The sequence below is a fragment of the Anomaloglossus baeobatrachus genome, chromosome 11, assembly GCF_048569485.1.
Source record: "Anomaloglossus baeobatrachus isolate aAnoBae1 chromosome 11, aAnoBae1.hap1, whole genome shotgun sequence".
Classification (NCBI taxonomy): Eukaryota; Metazoa; Chordata; class Amphibia; order Anura; family Aromobatidae; genus Anomaloglossus; species Anomaloglossus baeobatrachus.
Window position 1 is genome coordinate 180,588,366 of NC_134363.1, and position 19,041 is coordinate 180,607,406.

The 19,041-nt window shown below is 51.5% G+C and overlaps 1 protein-coding gene across 1 annotated transcript in view; it reads right to left on the minus strand.

The window, feature by feature from the left end:
• Positions 1–9,845: 9,845 nt before the first annotated feature.
• LOC142255913 (mannan-binding lectin serine protease 2-like) overlaps positions 9,846–19,041 on the minus strand; it is a 66,405-nt gene continuing 57,209 nt past the window's right edge. Inside the window, exon 12 of the mRNA XM_075327359.1 lies at positions 9,846–10,612. Within this exon, the coding sequence (XP_075183474.1) occupies positions 9,846–10,612 (767 nt within the window). The remainder of the gene's footprint in view (positions 10,613–19,041) is intronic.

The following is a 19,041-nucleotide window of genomic DNA, read 5'->3' on the forward strand; positions in this document are numbered from 1 at the left end:
TGAACTGCATTTGATGTTGGTGGGGGCGGGCGGTGAACGCTCTGGAGTGAAATGGAAAATGCTCCTGTTCTAGAGTGTTGGGACTGTTTCGGTTTGTAAGTAATAACCAGAATGCTGTTTGCTGCAGTTGTGTTCTGTGTTTGGATGCTTTTTACAAGACTTGTCAATGTAGGATTCTTAAATAAAATCATTTAACCAAGATGTCTGGTGTTTTTTCCCCTCTTTATTTCAAGCAGCCGTATCTTCTTCTTTCACCTCTGTCCCTCTTTGACACAGTGGCAGCATATGTGGGGTGTAAGTAAGGCTAGGTTCACATTTCTGTTTGATCGGTAACAATCCACCGCTCTGATAAACAACGCAATCCGTTTGGAGGAGTCCATTGTTTCCCATAGACTTGTATGAGTGGCGGATTGTGACTGACGCTGCGTTGCATCCGCCGCCCGACTGACCAGTCGTGGAACGACTGACCGGCAGGTGGCAGGAACGCAGCATGTAGCGTTCTTTGAGCAGAGGAATCCTTATGTTTTCACTGCGCATGCTTAAATCTTGTGTTTAATCATTCAAATGAATGTCTCTCTTGGTGGCCGAACGATCAGCTCATCTCCCGGCTGCCAACTTTTGAGAGCGATCAGCTGATCGTTCTCAAAAGCCGCCGGCTAGTCGATCAGCTGATCGTTCGCTCTCGTTTTACAACAGAATCCACTTTATCATGACAATGAAATCCAATTCTTGTCACCCGTTGTACAACTAATCGGTCAAAGCGTCAAGCAACGCATGTGACTGATGCAAAACAACGGAAATGTGAGCCTAGCCTTAGGCTGAACTTGCAAAGCTCTACAAGAGTCTGTGCTCGGACCGCAAACATTTTGTACAACTGTGAGGTTTCCGAATGTGACCCAAAAGCCTCATGGGCATGATGCCTACCATACGGCCGGGTTTCCATTCAAATGCAGATGTGGTTTTAGCCCAGGGGTGAGGAACCTTTTTACTGCCAGGGGGCCATTTGGAATCTTCTACCAACAATCGGGTGGGGACCGTACAAAATGATAAACTTGAAAACTACCCTGCTATATTCGGTCAAACAATTAACTCACCCCTACTGTGATGGCCGGAGCTGCTTCTGTGTGGTGCGGCTGTGATGTTTGGTGATTATTGATAATTTCTTTGTCGCTCCATTGGGAGACCCAGACCATTGGGTGTATAGGCTATGCCTCCGGAGGCCGCACAAAGTATTACACTAAAAGTGTTAAGCCCCTCCCCTTCTGCCTATACACCCCCCGTGCTCCCACGGGCTCCTCAGTTTTTTGCTTTGTGCGAAGGAGGCAGACATGCACGCAAAGCTCCACAGATTGGTCAGCAGCAGGTGCTGACTATGTCGGATGGAAGAAAAGTGGGCCCATATAGGGCCCCCAGCATGCTCCCTTCTCACCCCACTCTTGTCGGCGGTGTTGTTAAGGTTGAGGTATCCATTGCGGGTACGGAGGCTGGAGCCCACATGCTGTTTTCCTTCCCCATCCCCCTCAGGGCTCTGGGTGAAGTGGGATCCTATCGGTCTCCAGGCACTGAGACCGTGCTTCATCCACAACTCCTGTGGAGCCTGCTGGATAGGAGCCGGGTACCGTTCAGGGACATGGCCCTGCTACTTGGAGGTACTCTGTATCCCTGTGGGGACCGCGCACAGCAACACTCCAGCTTTGCTGGGTGTGCTAGTGCAGCGGGGACCGCGGCGCTGACCGGGTTAAAATGTGCCATTACACACTCAGCGTTGCTGAGTGTTTTATGTATAGGGACTGCCGCGCTGCCGCGGAAACACTGCGGCGCGGCTGGGACTTGTAGTGCGCCGGGGACTTCCGCGCTGGCCGCGCATATACGGCGGCCGCGCTTATTACTCGAGTCCCCGGCTTTTTGCGGCCTAGTTTCCTTTTCCTCCCGCCCTCAGCCCTGACAGGCAGGGGAAGGGCGGGAAGCTGCACAGAACGAGCAGCACTGAGGGCTGGAGCATGCTTTGCATACTCCACCCCTCTCACTGTGCACAGTGCGGCTCCAGTTCCCGCACTTTCTCGGCCACGCCCACGACTCCCTCCTCTCCTCAGGACGCCGGCAGCCATTCCTGTCAGCTCCTCGGACGCAGCAGAGGGGGACAAAGTCTGGGAGACCCAGGCAGGGACTTGGGTGGCCTCACAACCGCTTGAAGCGGGTGGTAAGCAGCACCTGTGGTGCTAGCCCCATTGTGCAGTAGTGTAACTATACTGTATATGTTTATGGTATATACTTTACACTGTATGGTGCACAGTTGATTTCTGGCTATATACCCTATTGTGTTGCTCAGGGAAGATAATAGCATGGCGCCCACAAAAGGCAGGGGTGCCAAAACACAGGCTTATTCTGCCTGCGCCGCATGTACGACCCCGCTACCGGCAGGTTCCACTGACCCTCATTGTATACAGTGCTCGGGCCCTGTGACACTTACTCAGCCAGAGCCTCTGCTAAGAGGGGCCCAGGGGGAGCCACCTGCTGACAATGTCCAGGTGACGGGGACAGAGTTTGCAAAACTCTCTGAGACTATGGCTAAGATACTAGAAGCCTTGCAGTACAGGCCGGTATCTCAGCACAGGGACTCTGTTGAATCTTTGTTCCCTGGCCCCCCTCAGTTGGACCAACAATGTCCTCCAGGGGTATCTCATAGATCCCAGGCTGAGGGTTCTGACACAGACCCCAGCCCCAGACCGACTAAGCGAGCTCGCTTAGATTTTCCCTCGACATCATCATATTGTTCAGGGTCTCAGCGAGGGGAATCTCGAGTTGAAGCGGAGGTAGCTGATCAGGATTCTGATCCTGAGGGCGCTCTCAATCTTAATACTCCAGACGGGGACGCCATAGTGAACGATCTTATTGCATCCATCAATCAAATGCTGGATATTTCTCCCTCAGTCCCTCCAGCAGAGGAGTAGGCTTGTCAGCAGGAGAAATTCCGGTTCAGGTTCCCCAAGCGTACACCGAGTATGTTTCTGGACCACTCTGATTTCAGAGAGGCAGTCCAGAATCACCATGCTTGTCCAGATAAGCGTTTTTCTAAGCGCCTTAAGGATACACGTTATCCCTTTCCACCTGACGTGGTTAAAGGTTGGACTCTGTCCCAAAGTGGATCCTCCAATCTCCAGACTGGCGGCTAGATCTATACTTGCAGTGGAAGATGGGGCTTCACTCAAGGATGCCACTGACAGGCAGATGGAGCTCTGGTTGAAATCCATCTATGAAGCGATCGGCGCTTCTTTTGCCCCAGCATTCGCAGCCGTATGGGCGCTACAAGCTATCTCAGCAGGTCAAGCGCAAATTGAAGCAGCCACATGCACGTCCGCGCCACAAGTGGCATCCATTACCACTCAGACCTTGGCATTTGCGTCTTACGCTATTAATGCTGTCCTGGACTCTGCGAGCCGTATGGCGGTGGCAGCCGCCAATTCGGTGGTACTCCGCAGGGCCTTGTGGCTACGGGAATGCAAGGCAGATTCTGCTTCCAAAAAGCGCTTAACCAGTTTGCCAATTTCTGGCGACAGATTGTTTGGCGAGCGTTTGGATGAAATCATCAAACAATCCAAGGGAAAGGATACATCCTTACCCCAGCCCAAACCGAACATACCCCAACAGAGGAGAGGGCAGTCGAGGTTTCGGTCCTTTCGGGGCGCGGGCAGGTCCCAATTCTCCTCGTCCAAAAGGCCTCAGAAAGAGCAAAGGAACTCTGATGCATGGCGGTCTAAGTCACGTCCTAAAAAGACCACCGGAGGGGCAGCTAACAAAGCGGCTTCCTCATGACTTTCGACCTCCTCATCCCGCATCCTCGGTCGGTGGCAGGCTCTCCCGCTTTTGCGACACCTGGCTGCCACGAATAAAAGACCGCTGGGTGAGAGACATTCTGTCTCACGGTTACAAGATAGAGTTCACCTCTCGTCCCCCGACTCGATTCTTCAGGTCATCCCCGCCTCCCGAGCGAGCAGAGGCTCTTCTGCAGGCGCTGCGCACTCTGAAGGCAGAAGGAGTGGTGATCCCTGTTCCTCTTCAGCAACAGGGCCACGGTTTTTACTCCAACTTGTTTGTGGTCCCAAAGAAGGACGGGTCTTTCCGCCCTGTCCTGGACCTGAAACTGCTCAACAAACACGTAAAAACCAGGCGGTTCCGGATGGAATCCATCTGCTCCGTCATCGCCTCAATGTCCCAAGGAGATTTCCTTGCATCGATCGATATCAAAGATGCTTATCTCCACGTACCGATTGCTCCGGAGCACCAGCGCTTCCTGCGCTTCGCCATAGGAAACTAACACCTGCAGTTCGTGGCACTGCCGTTCGGTCTGGCAACAGCCCCACGGGTTTTTACCAAGGTTATGGCTACTGTAGTAGCGGTCCTACACTCTCAGGATCACTCGGTGATCCCGTACTTGGACGATATGCTGATCAAGGCACCCTCTCAAGAGGCATGCCAACGCAGCCTCGAAGCTACCCTGGAGACTCTCCAGAGTTTCGGGTGGATCATCAATTTTTCGAAGTCAAATCTGACACCGGCCCAATCGCTGACATATCTTGGCATGGAGTTTCATACCCTCTCAGCGATAGTGAAGCTTCCGCTGATCAAGCAGCAGTCACTACAGAAAGGGGTACAATCTCTCCTTCAAGGCCAGTCACACCCCTTGAGGCGCCTCATGCACTTCCTGGGGAAGATGGTGGCAGCAATGGAGGCAGTCCCTTTCGCGCAGTTTCACCTGCGTCCTCTTCAATGGGACATCCTACGCAAATGGGACAGGAAGCCGACGTCCCTCGACAGGACTGTCTCCCTCTCTCAAGCGACCAAAGCTTCCCTTCGGTGGTGGCTTCTTCCCACTTCATTATCAAAGGGGAAATCCTTCCTACCCCCATCCTGGGAGGTGGTCACGACGGACGCGAGTCTGTCAGGGTGGGGAGCGGTTTCTCTCCACCACAGGGCTCAGGGTACGTGGACCCAACAAGAGTCATCGCTTCAGATCAATGTTCTGGAAATACGGGCAGTGTACCTTGCCCTGAAAGCGTTCCAGCAGTGGCTGGAAGGCAAGCAGATCCGAATTCAGTCGGACAATTCCACAGCGGTGGCATACATCAACCACCAAGGCGGCACACGCAGTCGGCAAGCCTTCCAGGAAGTCCGGCGGATTTTGCTGTGGGTGGAAGCAACGGCCTCCACCATCTCTGCAGTTCACATCCCAGGCGTGGAAAACTGGGAAGCAGATTATCTCAGTCGCCAGGGCATGGACGCAGGGGAATGGTCCCTTCACACGGACGTGTTTCAGGAGATCTGTTGCCGCTGGGGCATGCCGGACGTCGACCTCATGGCGTCCCGGCACAACAACAAGGTACCGATGTTCATGGCACGGTCTCAAGATCCCAGAGCTCTGGCGGCAGACGCCTTAGTTCAGGATTGGTCGCAGTTTCAGCTCCCTTATGTGTTTCCTTCGCTGGCACTGTTGCCCAGAGTGTTACGCAAGATCAGGGCCGACTGCCGCCGCGTCATCCTCGTTGCTCCAGACTGGCCGAGGCGGTCGTGGTACCCGGATCTGTGGCATCTCACGGTCGGCCAACCGTGGGCACTACCAGACCGACCAGACTTGCTATCCCAAGGGCCGTTTTTCCATCTGAATTCTGCGGCCCTCAACTTGACTGTGTGGCCATTGAGTCCTGGACCCTAGCGTCTTCAGGGTTATCTCAAGACGTCATTGCCACTATGAGACAGGCTAGGAAACCAACGTCCGCCAAGATCTACCACAGGACGTGGAAAATTTTCCTGTCGTGGTGCTCTGCTCAGGGTTTTTCTCCCTGGCCTTTTGCCTTGCCCACTTTTCTGTCCTTCCTTCAATCTGGACTGGGAAAGGGTTTGTCGCTCGGCTCCCTTAAGGGACAAGTCTCAGCGCTCTCTGTGTTTTTCCAGAAGCGCCTTGCCAGGCTTCCACAGGTACGCACGTTCCTGCAGGGGGTTTGTCACATCGTTCCTCCTTACAAGCGGCCTTTAGAACCCTGGGATCTGAACAGGGTGTTGAGGGTTCTTCAGAAACCACCATTCGAGCCAATGAGAGATATTTCTCTCTCACGCCTTTCGCAGAAAGTGGTTTTCCTAGTTGCAGTCACTTCGCTTCGGAGAGTGTCTGAGCTAGCAGCGCTGTCATGCAAAGCTCCCTTCCTGGTGTTTCACCAGGACAAGGTGGTTCTACGTCCGGTTCTGGAATTCCTCCCTAAGGTGGTATCCCCCTTTCATCTCAATCAGGATATCTCCTTACCTTCTTTTTGTCCTCATCCAGTTCACCAATGTGAGAAGGATTTGCACTTGTTAGATCTGGTGAGAGCACTCAGACTCTACATTTCTCGTACGGCGCCCTTGCGCCGCTCGGATGCACTCTTTGTCCTTGTCGCTGGCCAGCGTAAAGGGTCACAGGCTTCCAAATCAACCCTGGCTCGGTGGATCAAGGAACCAATTCTCGAAGCTTACCGTTCTGCTGGGCTTCCGGTTCCCTCAGGGCTGAAGGCCCATTCTACCAGAGCCGTGGGTGCGTCCTGGGCTTTGAGGCACCAGGCTACGGCTCAGCAGGTGTCAGGCGGCTACCTGGTCGAGCCTGCACACTTTCACGAAACACTATCAGGTGCATACCTATGCTTCGGCGGATGCCAGCCTAGGTAGACGAGTCCTTCAGGCGGCGGTTGCCCACCTGTAGGAAGGGGCCGTTTTACGGCTCTATTACGAGGTATTATTTTACCCACCCAGGGACTGCTTTTGGACGTCCCAATTGTCTGGGTCTCCCAATGGAGCGACAAAGAAGGGAATTTTGTTTACTTACCGTAAATTCCTTTTCTTCTAGCTCCAATTGGGAGACCCAGCACCCGCCCCTGTTTTTTGTGTACACATGTTGTTCATGTTGAATGGTTTCAGTTCTCCGATATTCCTTCGGATTGAATTTACTTAAAACCAGTTTATAATTTTTCCTCCTTCTTGCTTTTGCACCAAAACTGAGGAGCCCGTGGGAGCACGGGGGGTGTATAGGCAGAAGGGGAGGGGCTTTACACTTTTAGTGTAATACTTTGTGCGGCCTCCGGAGGCATAGCCTATACACCCAATGGTCTGGGTCTCCCAATTGGAGCTAGAAGAAAAGGAATTTACGGTAAGTAAACAAAATTCCCTTCGTTTCTCACAACTGCTTTTCCAGGTTTCTCAGTCTGGAAAGGTTAGGGGCATAAACCTCACAGGAGATGCTGGGGTGCATAAATTAGAGGACACTGGGGGTATACACGTCACAGGAGGGGCTTTGGCACACAGTACAGGAGGGGTTATAGATATCGCCAGGAGGGCACAGACAGCGCTGGGGGAGCATAGATATCACCAGGAGGGCACAGACAGCAGTGGGGGAGCATAGATATCACCAGGAGGGCAGAGACAGCACTGGGGGAGTATAGATATCACCAGGAGGGCACACAGCACTGGGGGAGCATAGATATCACCAGGAGGGCACAGACAGCACTGGGGAGCATAGATATCACCAGGAGGGCACAGACAGCACTGGGGAGCATAGATATCACCAGGAGGGCACAGACAGCACTGGGGAGCATAGATATCACCAGGAGGGCACAGACAGCACTGGGGAGCATAGATATCACCAGGAGGGCACAGACAGCACTGGGGAGCATAGATATCACCAGGAGGGCACAGACAGCACTGGGGAGCATAGATATCACCAGGAGGGCACAGACAGCACTGGGGAGCATAGATATCACCAGGAGGGCACAGACAGCACTGGGGAGCATAGATATCGCCAGGAGGGCACAGACGGCACTGGGGAGCATAGATATCGCCAGGAGGGCACAGACTGCACTGGGGAGCATAGATATCACCAGGAGGGCACAGACAGCACTGGGGGAGCATAGATATCACCAGGAGGGCACAGACAGCACTGGGGGAGCATAGATATCACCAGGAGGGCACAGACAGCACTGGGGAGCATAGATATCACCAGGAGGGCACAGACAGCACTGGGGGAGCATAGATATCACCAGGAGGGCACAGACAGCACTGGGGAGCATAGATATCACCAGGAGGGCACAGACAGCACTGGGGGAGCATAGATATCACCAGGAGGGCACAGACAGCACTGGGGGAGCATAGATATCACCAGGAGGGCACACAGCAGTGGGGGAGCATAGATATCACCAGGAGAGCACACAGCAGTGGGGGAGCATAGATATCACCAGGAGAGCACACAGCAGTGGGGGAGCATAGATATCACCAGGAGGGCACACGGCAGTGGGGGAGCATAGATATATCACCAGGAGGGCACACAGCAGTGGCAAGTTCAGCAGTGTGCCACCTGCCAGTGTTATGGGGGGAGGGGTGGCACTGAGCACAGCGTAAGGGGGGCATGGAGAGGACTAGTGGACACACACCACTGACTGTGGCAAGGACAGCATTAGGTGGCACGGACAGTACTGGGGCAGCTTAGACATCACCAAGGGGTTACACAGCACTTGGGGGTACATACAGTACCGGGGGTGGGGGGGGGTGTCACACAGCTAAGGTCCCGGAGAAATGTACAGCAGGAAGCAATCAGCTGCACCTCTTCTGTGGCTGGAGGGCCACGCTGCTTACCTTGCCCACAAGGTAAGTCCTGAGCTTGTGAGCACAGACCAGGGTTGAGCCTAGATTTTAATGGGCTGCTGTCAGGTCCTGGAAGTAGCCCATACATTCTAGCACTTATCCACAGGCCAGGAGGCGTTCGCTTCCTTGCAATGGGAATTAATGGGCTGGCAGCCGGGAAAAACACAGCTTCTGTCACAGCACTGCGGTCCCCAGGGGCTGCATGCGGGCCGGATGTTCCCCGCCCCTGATTTAGCCGAGTGCCTTTTTTTTGGGCTTCATAAATCTGCATTGAACAGTTTTGACAAGCAGTAAGGTAATCAATAGTGATGAGCGACCAGTACGGTGCATGGTACTCGTAACAAGCATTTTGGTGCTCTGCACTGGGTTACTGAGCATAATGGAGGTCAATTGGGAACTACAGCATTTTTCTGGAGAATCTTCCGTAAAAAAAAAAAAATGCTCATTCCTATTGACTTCCATTATACTCGGTAAACAAATACCAAGCATCGTACTGGTCACTCCTCAATAGTCATTCGAGGGCTTTTTGCTGAAGGGAGAAGACAAAGAATGTCTTGTAATCCAGTCGATACTGTACGAGAAGCCGCTCTTCATTCGCGGTTAGAAATCCAGCCTGTATCTCGTCTTCAGCTTCCAGTGTGGCTCTGGTCATGTTAGGAGGGGACAGTCCCTCCACATAAGCAGGAAAACTCTGCTTAGTCCATCCTGCTGCTCAGTGATGTGATGGCCATTAAAATAAAAAATCTCGACATACCAGCTTTCATTACAGCTGTGTGTTTTGTAACTCGTGGTTTTGTTTTTTTTTTTGTGGTCCTAAACTGCATGTGTGACCTTCCCTAGCAAAGTATGAAAAATCTGGAAGGCTGTCCAAATGTGGCTACTTTTTTTTTTTTTTTTTGCCCTTTGTTTTTCCTGCAACAGATGTAGAAATGGTGCAGAAACTTCTGCAACTAAATACTCAATGTGCACACAGCCTTAAAAGAAAAATACAAAGCAGAAACGTATGTATGTTGGTGGGATGGGGGTCTCACCTCTGATGGTCGTGTTCTTTTAGGGAGCGATTGCTGAAGCTAAAATGACAATGGAGCACAGGGGAGAGGGTCCTATATTTTATTACACCCTTCCCAGGGCTGTCAGTGTTGGACACAGTTTGGGAGCCTGCTGCACTTTATAGTTTCTCTTCGTTATCAGTCAGCATTTGCCATTATTGTTTTTTCTATCCAGTTAAGGTAGTTTCTTACATTTGTGTACACCCCAAAGAGTGTTTTAGAGCCGCAGTCACTCGTCCCCCATGATACTATCCCCCCTATAAACCAGCTTTTGGAGACTTTGTCTTTAAAGACCAGTGCTCCGCCGCTGTCCCCATGACAAGAATCCTTCGCCACCCCTTCCTCCTCTTTACCTGCACAGAACATATCGTCGGTGATGACTTTTTGTACCTTCTGGTACGCAGCTTTACATTTAACTTGATTGATTACGTCCACATCAACATACTGCAGGATTCTAGAAGACCGCGCCACTTCTGTTCCTCCCCATCCGGACACGTCTCCGCTATTGTAATCCCCTTCGGTGTCGCTGATCCGGACATCTTTCCTTGGCAGACAGACTGGTAGGATGTCTATACTCAGTTTTACCTTGTCTTGCAGTTTGATCAGTGCAATATCGTTTTTGTAAGTGTCATCGTCCTTGTAGTCTGGGTGTATAAAAAGCAATTTGGGGCTGGTTTTATAAGCACTAGGGTCCGTCCTGTTGATTATTCCCATTTTTATGGTAAGGTCATGCAGGTTTTTGTCATAGACAACATGAGCGGCGGTTATAATCCATCGGTCATTAATTAGCGCGCCACCTCCTTTAGTGTCGTCATAGGTAAGGAAGACTTGCCATGGAAAATCACCCAGCTTTGCTTTCTTCCCGCCAACTATTCTTCCAGTGATCTCACTTTTCTTACCGCAATCTGAGGTGAGAGAGAAATAGAGCGTAAGGCTGTGTGCCCACGGGACCACGTGCAGATTTTACCACAGCTAGCAATTGCTGCGGAGTTGTTGCAGTAAACCTGCGGAATCCCCGCCCTGTATCTCCATAGTGGAGGAGCCGGGATTCCACAGATGGTTCCGCATGAATAATTGACATGCAGTTACGTGCGGCTGCGGGAAATCCGCAGCATTGATACAGCACTCCCCAAATCCCATAGGGTAACATGGGGAGTGTCTCTACTTGCTTGAACCTGTGCATTTATCTAGAAAATCCAGATAAATCTGCGGGTTTTCCGCAGCAAAATCCGCAGGTACGTTGTCCCGTGGGCACATGGCCTAAATGCAGGAGTCAAGACACAAAATGCAGATCAGCACAATTTATAGTATATACTCCCAACTGGCTAAAGAAACCATTGTTCAAATCGATGAAGTCATCAAGCTCCCCCAAAGACCCAACCGTCAGGAGTGTAATCCATAGAATGGGTCATTGCCCTTTCTCCCTGTATACTGTAAAACTACTTTAAGGCACAGTGTTTATTTTTTTTTTTCCAGCAAAAAACGCACCCTCTGGCAGAAAATCGCATCAAATACTGCATGCGTTTTTGATGTCTGTGGGTTTTTGCAGATGCGATTTTTTTTTTTTTTTTTTTTTTTTTTTTTTTTTTCTTTCCCCCCTCCTTCCAACCCCCTCACCTCACCCCCCACCCCCCCACACACACTATATCCAATGGAAAAACACAAGTGATGCACTGCTTCTTAACCCTTTAATGACCCCCTGGGTACGTCATGGATCGTGTGCAGTTAATCCCTGCCCCCTGCCGTGGGCAGGCGGCTGCGATCCGCGCACATATCAGCTGTTTTTTCAACAGCTTACATGTGCGCCTGCTAGTCGCGGGTGGAATCTCTGGCAGCGAGATGTATATGTGCGGCGCCATGACAGTCACTTACCGCCGCCCCCACCAGAAGTCATGTGCGCGATCACGTGACTTCCGGTGGTTGCCATGGTAGCACAAGGTCATGTGATGACGCCTGTAGCTATCATGGCTCACTTCCTCTCAATGCCCGAATACAGCCGGCATTGAAAGTAAAGCACCAAATCTACAGTTCTCAGCTCTGTAGCTGAGATCTGCAGATAATGAAGAGCGATCGGATTGCTGATCGCTATAGCCCCCTAGGGGGACTAGTAAAATAAAAAAATTTAAAAAAAAAATAAAAACCTAAAAGTTCAAATCACACCCCATTGAAAATTAAAGGGTTAAAAAAATATACACATTGGGCATTTCTGAACGTGGCGATTCCAAATCTATCAAAATATAAAATCAATTAACCTTATCAGTAAACGGCGTAGCGGGGAAAAAAAATTCCAAACGCCAAAATTACGTATTTTGGTCGCCGCAAATTTTGCGCAAAATGCAATAACAGGCGATCAAAACGTAGTATCTGTGCAAAAATGGTACCGGTAAAAACGACAGCTCGAGACGCAAAAAATAAGCAGTCACAGCCTCAGATCCCGAAAAATGAGAACGCTACGGGTTTTGGAAAATGGCGCAAAACGTGCGCCACTTTTTTTTGGACAAGCTTGTGAATTTTTTTAACCCCTTTAAATACAAGTAAACCTATACATGTTTGTCTACAAACTTGCACCATCCTCAGGCATCACATAGATACATCGGTTTTACCATATAGTGAACACGATGAATAAAATATCCCAAAAACTATTGTACCATCACACTTTTTTTTGCCGTTTTTCCGCACTTGGAATTTTTTTGCCGTTTTCCAGTACAATATATATGGTAAATCTTATGGTTTCTTTTAAAAGTACAACTCGTCCTGCAAAAAAAAACAAGCCCTTATATGGCAAGATTGACAGAAAAATAAAAAAAGTTACGGCTCTCGGAAGAAGGGGAGCAAAAAACGGAAAGTGCCCCGGGGCTGAAGGGGTTAAGCTGGAATCACACTTGTGCATGTAAACTCGGTCCGATTCTCATGCTGGAAAGTCGGATGATTTTAGTTCACTTTTCATCAGTGTGCTGTCAGTGTGCTGTCAGTATGCTGTCAGTTTTTACCCTCAGTAGCTGCTATTCATGTACTGTTATGTACAGGAGCATTTACATTGCCCTCTGCTACATGCGTGAAATGTATTGAGAAAAACTGATGTCTCTAGGATGGTCCGTGTGCCGTCCGTATGACATCCTATTTTTTTTTTTTTCCCCCACGCACCCATTGACTTGCATTGAAGAGACTCATGCGAGAATCTCTCCAAAACGTAGCATGCTATTTTTTTTTTTTATATATATATATATATATATATATATATATATATATATATATATATATATATATATATATATATATATATATATATATATTTTCTTCGGCGCTCCATTGGGAGACCCAGACGATTGGGTGTATAGCTACTGCCTCCGGAGGCCACACAAAGCATTACACTAAAAAGTGTAAGGCCCCTCCCCTTCTGGCTATACACCCCCCGTGGGATCACGGGCTGATCAGTTTTCAAGCTTTGTGCGAAGGAGGTCAGACATCCACGCATAGCTCCACTGTTTTTAGTCAGCAGCAGCTGCTGACTATGTCGGTTGGAAGAAAAGTGGGCCCATATGGGGCCCCCAGCATGCTCCCTTCTCACCCCACTTTTGTCGGGTGTTTGTTAAGGTTGAGGTACCCATTGCGGGTACGGAGGCTGGAGCCCACATGCTGTTTTCCTTCCCCATCCCCCCTCAGGGCTCTGGGCGAAGTGGGATCTTACAGGTCTCCAGGCACTGAGACCGGGCTCCATCCACAGACCCAGAGAACCTGCTGGATATGGAGCTGAGTATCGTCAGGGACAGGCCCTGCTACATTAAGGTACTCTGTGTCCCCGGGCAAGCGCGCACACACACACCAGCATTGCTGGGAGTGTTAGTGCGCCGGGGGCAACAGCGCGGAGCGCTCGTGCTATTATTCACTACAGCTTTGCTGAGTGACTTTATGTATTGGGAACTGCCGCGCCGGCCGCTGCTGGGTGTTTTTTACATTGTGGCGCGGCTGGGACTTGTGGTGCGCCGGGGACTTCCGCGCTGGCCGTGCACATGGACGGCCGCGCTTATTACTCGAGTCCCCGGCTTTTCGGCCTAGTTTTCTTTTCGTTCCCGCCTCCAGCCCTGCCAGTCAGGGGAGAGGCGGGACGCTGTACAGACAGTCAGCGCCGAGGGCTGGAGTCTGCTTTGCATTCTCCAGCCCCCTTCACTGGACACAGTGGGACGCCAGTTTCCCGCTCTTGTCTGGGGCACGCCCACGGCCCGCCCCTCGTCACACGAGCTGGAGAAGGACGCCGGCAGCCATTCCTGCACGCAGTCCGAGCTGGGGAACGGAGACATGCTCTGGGCAACCAGTCACAGGGCTCTGGCGACCACACACCCGCGTTATAGGCGGGCGGTAAGCAGCACCTGAAGTGCTGACCCCACTAAATACCGAAGTGTCCATTTGTATTTTATGCTTGTATGCTATACACTGCACTGTAGGTCGCTATCTTTGGCTATATGCCCTCCTAGATGGCGAGATAACAGCAGCAAAAAAGCAAGGGTGCTAAGGCACAGGTTTTCTAGGCTGCTTGTATTGCATGTGCTGAAGTGTTCATTTGTACTTATGCTTGTATGCTATACATTGCACTGTACGGTCGCTACTCTTGGCTATATTCTCCTAGAGGGCTGGACAACAGCAGCAAAAAAGCATGGGTGCCAAGGCACAGGCTTTATAGGCTGCTTGTATTGCATGTGCTGAAGTGTTCATTTGTACTTATGCTTGTATGCTATACATTGCACTGTACGGTCGCTACTCTTGGCTATATTCTCCTAGATGGCTGGACAACAGCAGCAAAAAAGCAAGGGTGCCAAGGCACAGGCTTTCTATGCTGCTTGTATTGCATGTGCTGAAGTGTTTATGCTTGTATGCTATACATTGCATAGATGGTTAGAATACAGCAGCAAAAAAGCAACACAGGCTTTCTATGCTGCTTTTCCTGCATGTGATACTGTTCCACCGGCAGGTTCCACTGACCCCCATTGTGTGCAATGCTCCCCTGTAGCACTTGGTCAGCCGGGGTCTCTACTAGAGGTGGCCAAAGGAACCACCTGTGAACCCTGTCCAGGGACAGGGACGGAGATTGTCATGGGATGGAGACTTTGCAGTCCAGACAGGCCATGGGCAATCTTGATTAATGCTCCCTGGCCACCCTCATTTGGAACGTACTCAGTGCTCCGGGGGGGTCCCAGGCATTCCAGGGTGAAGGCTCTGACACGGACGGCAGTCCCAGACAGCCTAAGCTAGCTCGCTGGGTGCGACACTCGGCTTCATCACTGGTCAAGGTCCCAGCAGGACGACTCTCTGTATGATGAGGCAGACGTAGCTGATCAGGGCTTTGGTCCTGACACCGCTCTCAATCCGGATACACCGGATGGTGACGCCATAGTGAATGATCTGATAGCGTCCATCAATGGAATGTTGCATATTTCTCCCTCAGCTCCCCCAGTGGAGGAGTCAGCTTCACAGCAGGAGAAATCCTTTTTCAGTACTCATGCGTAGATTGAGTACTTTTCTGGCCACGCTGACTTCAGAGAAGCAGTTCAGAAACACCACGCTTACCAGATAAGCGTTTTCTCCAAACGTATTAAGGATACACGTTATCCCTTCCCCCTGACGTGGTAAAGCGCTGGACCCAGGGTCCAAAGGTGGATCCCCCAATCTCCAGGCTTGCGGCTAGATCCATAGTTGCAGTGGAGATGGGAATTCACTTAAAGATGCCATTGACAGACAGATAGACCTCTGGTTGAAATCTGTCTGTGAAGCTATCAGCGTGTCGGTTGCTCCGGCATTCGCAGCCGTATGGGCACCCTAACCTTTTTCAGCTGGTCTTGCGCAGCTGGTCTTGAGCACATGTACATCTGTGCTGCAGGTGGTGTCCTTAACCTCGCAATGTCTGCATTGCGACTTACCCTAGTAATGCTGTCCTGGGGGGACAGTCGAGGTTGGTCCTTCCCAGGCTCGGGCAAGTCCCAATTGTCCTCGTCTAAAAGGGCTCAAAAGGCTCAGAGGGGCTCAGATTCCGGCCGGGCTCATTCACGCCCAAGGAAGGCAGCAGGAGGAACCGCTACCAAGGCGATCTCCTCATGTATTTCAGCGCTCTCTCCCCGCATCCGCGGTTGGTGGCAGAATCTCCCGCTTCTGGGTACATTTAGCTGCCACAGGTCACAGACCGGTGGGTGAGAGACATTGTGTCTCACGTGTACAGGATAGAGCTCTGTTCTCGTCCTCCGGCTCGATTCTTCAGAACTTCCCCCCCCCCACCGAGCCGATGCTCTTCTGCAGGCAGAAGGAGTGGTAATCCCTGTTCCTCTTCAGGAACAAGACACGGTTTTTTCCTCCAATCTTATTGGGGTGCCAAAAAAGGGTGTTTTTTTCCGTTCCGTTCTGGACCTAAAACTGCTCACCAAGCACGTGAAGGCCAGGCGGTTCCGGATGTAACCCTCCGCTCCGTTATTGCCTCAATGTCTCAAGGAGATTTCCTAGCATCAATAGACATCAGGATGCTTATCTCCACGTGCCGATTGCTCCAGAGCACCAGCGTTTGCTACGTTTCGTTATTGAAGACGAGCATCTTCAGTGCGTACCACTGCCCTTCGGTCTGGCGACAGCCCTACGGGTTTTCACCAAGTTCAGGGCAGCAGTGGGAGCAGTCCTGCACTCTCAGGGTCACTCTGTGATCCTTACTGGACGATCCACTTGTCAAGGCACCCTCTCAAGAGGCATGCCGACACAGCCTGAACGTGGCGCTGGAGACTCTCCAGAGTTTCGGGTGGATCATCAACTTTTCAAGGTTACATCGGGCACCGACCCAATCGCTGACATATCTGGGCATGGTGTTTCACACTCCCTCAGCGATAGTGAAGCTTCCGCTGGACAAGCAGCGTTCACTACAGACGGGGGTGCAGTCTCTCCTTCAAGGCCAGTCACACCCCTTAAGACGCCTCATGCAGAGGCAGTCACTTTCGCGCAGTTTCATCTGCGTCCACTTCAATGGGACATGCTTTGCCAATGGGTTGGGGAGTCGACGTCCCTAGAAAGGAACGTTTCCCTTCTCAGACGGTCAAGGACTCTCTCCAGAGGAGTCCATCCTTCAGATCAATGTTCTGGAAATCTGGGCAGTGCATCTTGCCCTGCAAGCCTTCCAGCAGTGGCTGGAAGGAAAACAGATCCGAATTCAGTCGGACAATTCCACAGCGGTGGCAGACATCGCCCACCAAGGCGGAACACGCATCGCCAAGCCTACCAGGCAATCCGGCGGATTCTGATGTGGGTGGGGGACAGAGCATCCACCATATCCGCAGTTCACTCCCGGGCGTAGAAAATTGGGAAGCAGACTTCCTCAGTCGCCTGGGCATGGACGCAGGGGAATGGCCTCTGCACCCAGTATGGTGTCAGGAAATCTGTAGCCGCTGGAGGATGCCGGACGTCGACCTAATGGCGTCTCGGCACAACAACAAGGTCCCGATTTTCATGGCGCGGTCTCACGAGCAAAGAGCTCTGGCGGCAGGCGCCCTAGTTCAGGATTGGTCGCAGTTCCAGCTACCCTATGTGTTTCCTACTCTGGCACTGTTGCCCAGAGTGCTACGCAAGCTCAGCTCCGCTTGCCGCCGCGCCATCCTCGTCGTCCCAGACTGACCGAGGAGGTCGTGGTCCCGGATCTGTGGCATCTCACGGTCGGCCAACCGTGGGCACTCTCAGCCGGCCAGACTTACTGTCCCAAGGGCCGTTCTTTCCACTGAATTCTACGGCCCTGATCCGGACTGTGTGGCCATCGAGTCCAAGATCCTAGCGTCTTCAGGATTATCTCAAGACGTCATTGCCACCATGAGACGGGCTAGGAAGCCGACGTCTGCCAAAATCTACCACAAGACGTGGAAGTTATTCTTATCTTGGTGCTCTGCTTAGGGAGTGTCTCCCTGGCCATTTGCATTGTCTCCTTTTTCCCCCCTTCCTGCATCTGGATTGGGAAAAGGTTTGTCGCTCGGCTCCCTTAAAGGACAAGTCGCAGCGCTGTCGGTATTCTTTCAGAAGCGCCTAGTACGACTTCCTCAGGTACGCACGTTCCTGCAGGGGGGTTATCACATTGTCCCTCCGTACAAGAAGCCGTCAGACCCATGGGATCTGCACAGGGTATTAATTGCTCTCTAGGAGCCGCCCTTCGAGCCTCTGAGGGTTGTTTTCACTTTCTCGACTTTCACAGAAAGTGGCCTTTCTGGTAGCGGTCACGTCTTTTCGGAGAGTGTCCGAACTAGCAGCGCGGTCATCCAAAGCTCCCTTCCTGGTGTTCACCAAGATAAGGTAGTGCTGCGTCCGATCCCAGAGTTTCTCCCTAAGGTGGTATCCCCTTTTTATCACAATCAGGATATCTCCTTACCTTCCTTTTATCCATTTCATCGATATGTAATGGCTTTGCATTGTTGGATCTGGTGTAGAGCACCCAGAATCTACATTCCCGCACGGCGCTCCTGCGCCGCTCGGATGCACTCTTTGTCCTTGTCACTGGTCAGCGCAAGGGATCGCAGGCTGCAACATCCACCCTGGCTCAATGGATCAAGGAACCAATCCTTGAAGCCTACCGTTCTACTGGGCTTCCGGTTCCATCAGGGCTGAAGGCCCATTCTACCAGAGCCGTGGGTGCGTCCTGGGCATTACGGCACCAGGCTACGGCTCAACAGGTGTGCCAGGCAGCTACCTGGTCGAGTCTGCACACTTTCACCAAACATTATCAGGTGCATACCTATGCTTCGGCGGACGCCAGCCTAGGTAGAAGAGTCCTGCAGGCGGCAGTTGCCTCCCCGTAGGGGAAGGCTGTCTTGCAGCTCTAACATGAGGTATTTCTTTACCCACCCAGGGACAGCTTTTGGACGTCCCAATCGTCTGGGTCTCCCAATGGAGCGCCGAAGAAGAAGGGAATTTTGTTACTTACCGTAAATTCCTTTTCTTCTAGCTCCTATTGGGAGACCCAGCACCCGCCCTGTTGTCCTTCGGGATTTTTGGTTGTTTTCGGGTACACATGTTGTTCATGTTGAATGGTTTTCAGTTCTCCGATGTTACTTCGGAGTGAATTTGTTTAAACCAGTTATTGGCTTTCCTCCTTCTTGCTTTTGCACTAAAACTGGTGAGCCAGTGATCCCACTGGGGGTGTATAGCCAGAAGGGGAGGGGCCTTACACTTTTTAGTGTAATGCTTTGTGTGGCCTCCGGAGGCAGTAGCTATACACCCAATCGTCTGGGTCTCCCAATTGGAGCTAGAAGAAAAGGAATTTACGGTAAGTAACAAAATTCCCTTCTTTTCCTCCTTCTTGCTTTTGCACCAAAACTGAGGAGCCCGT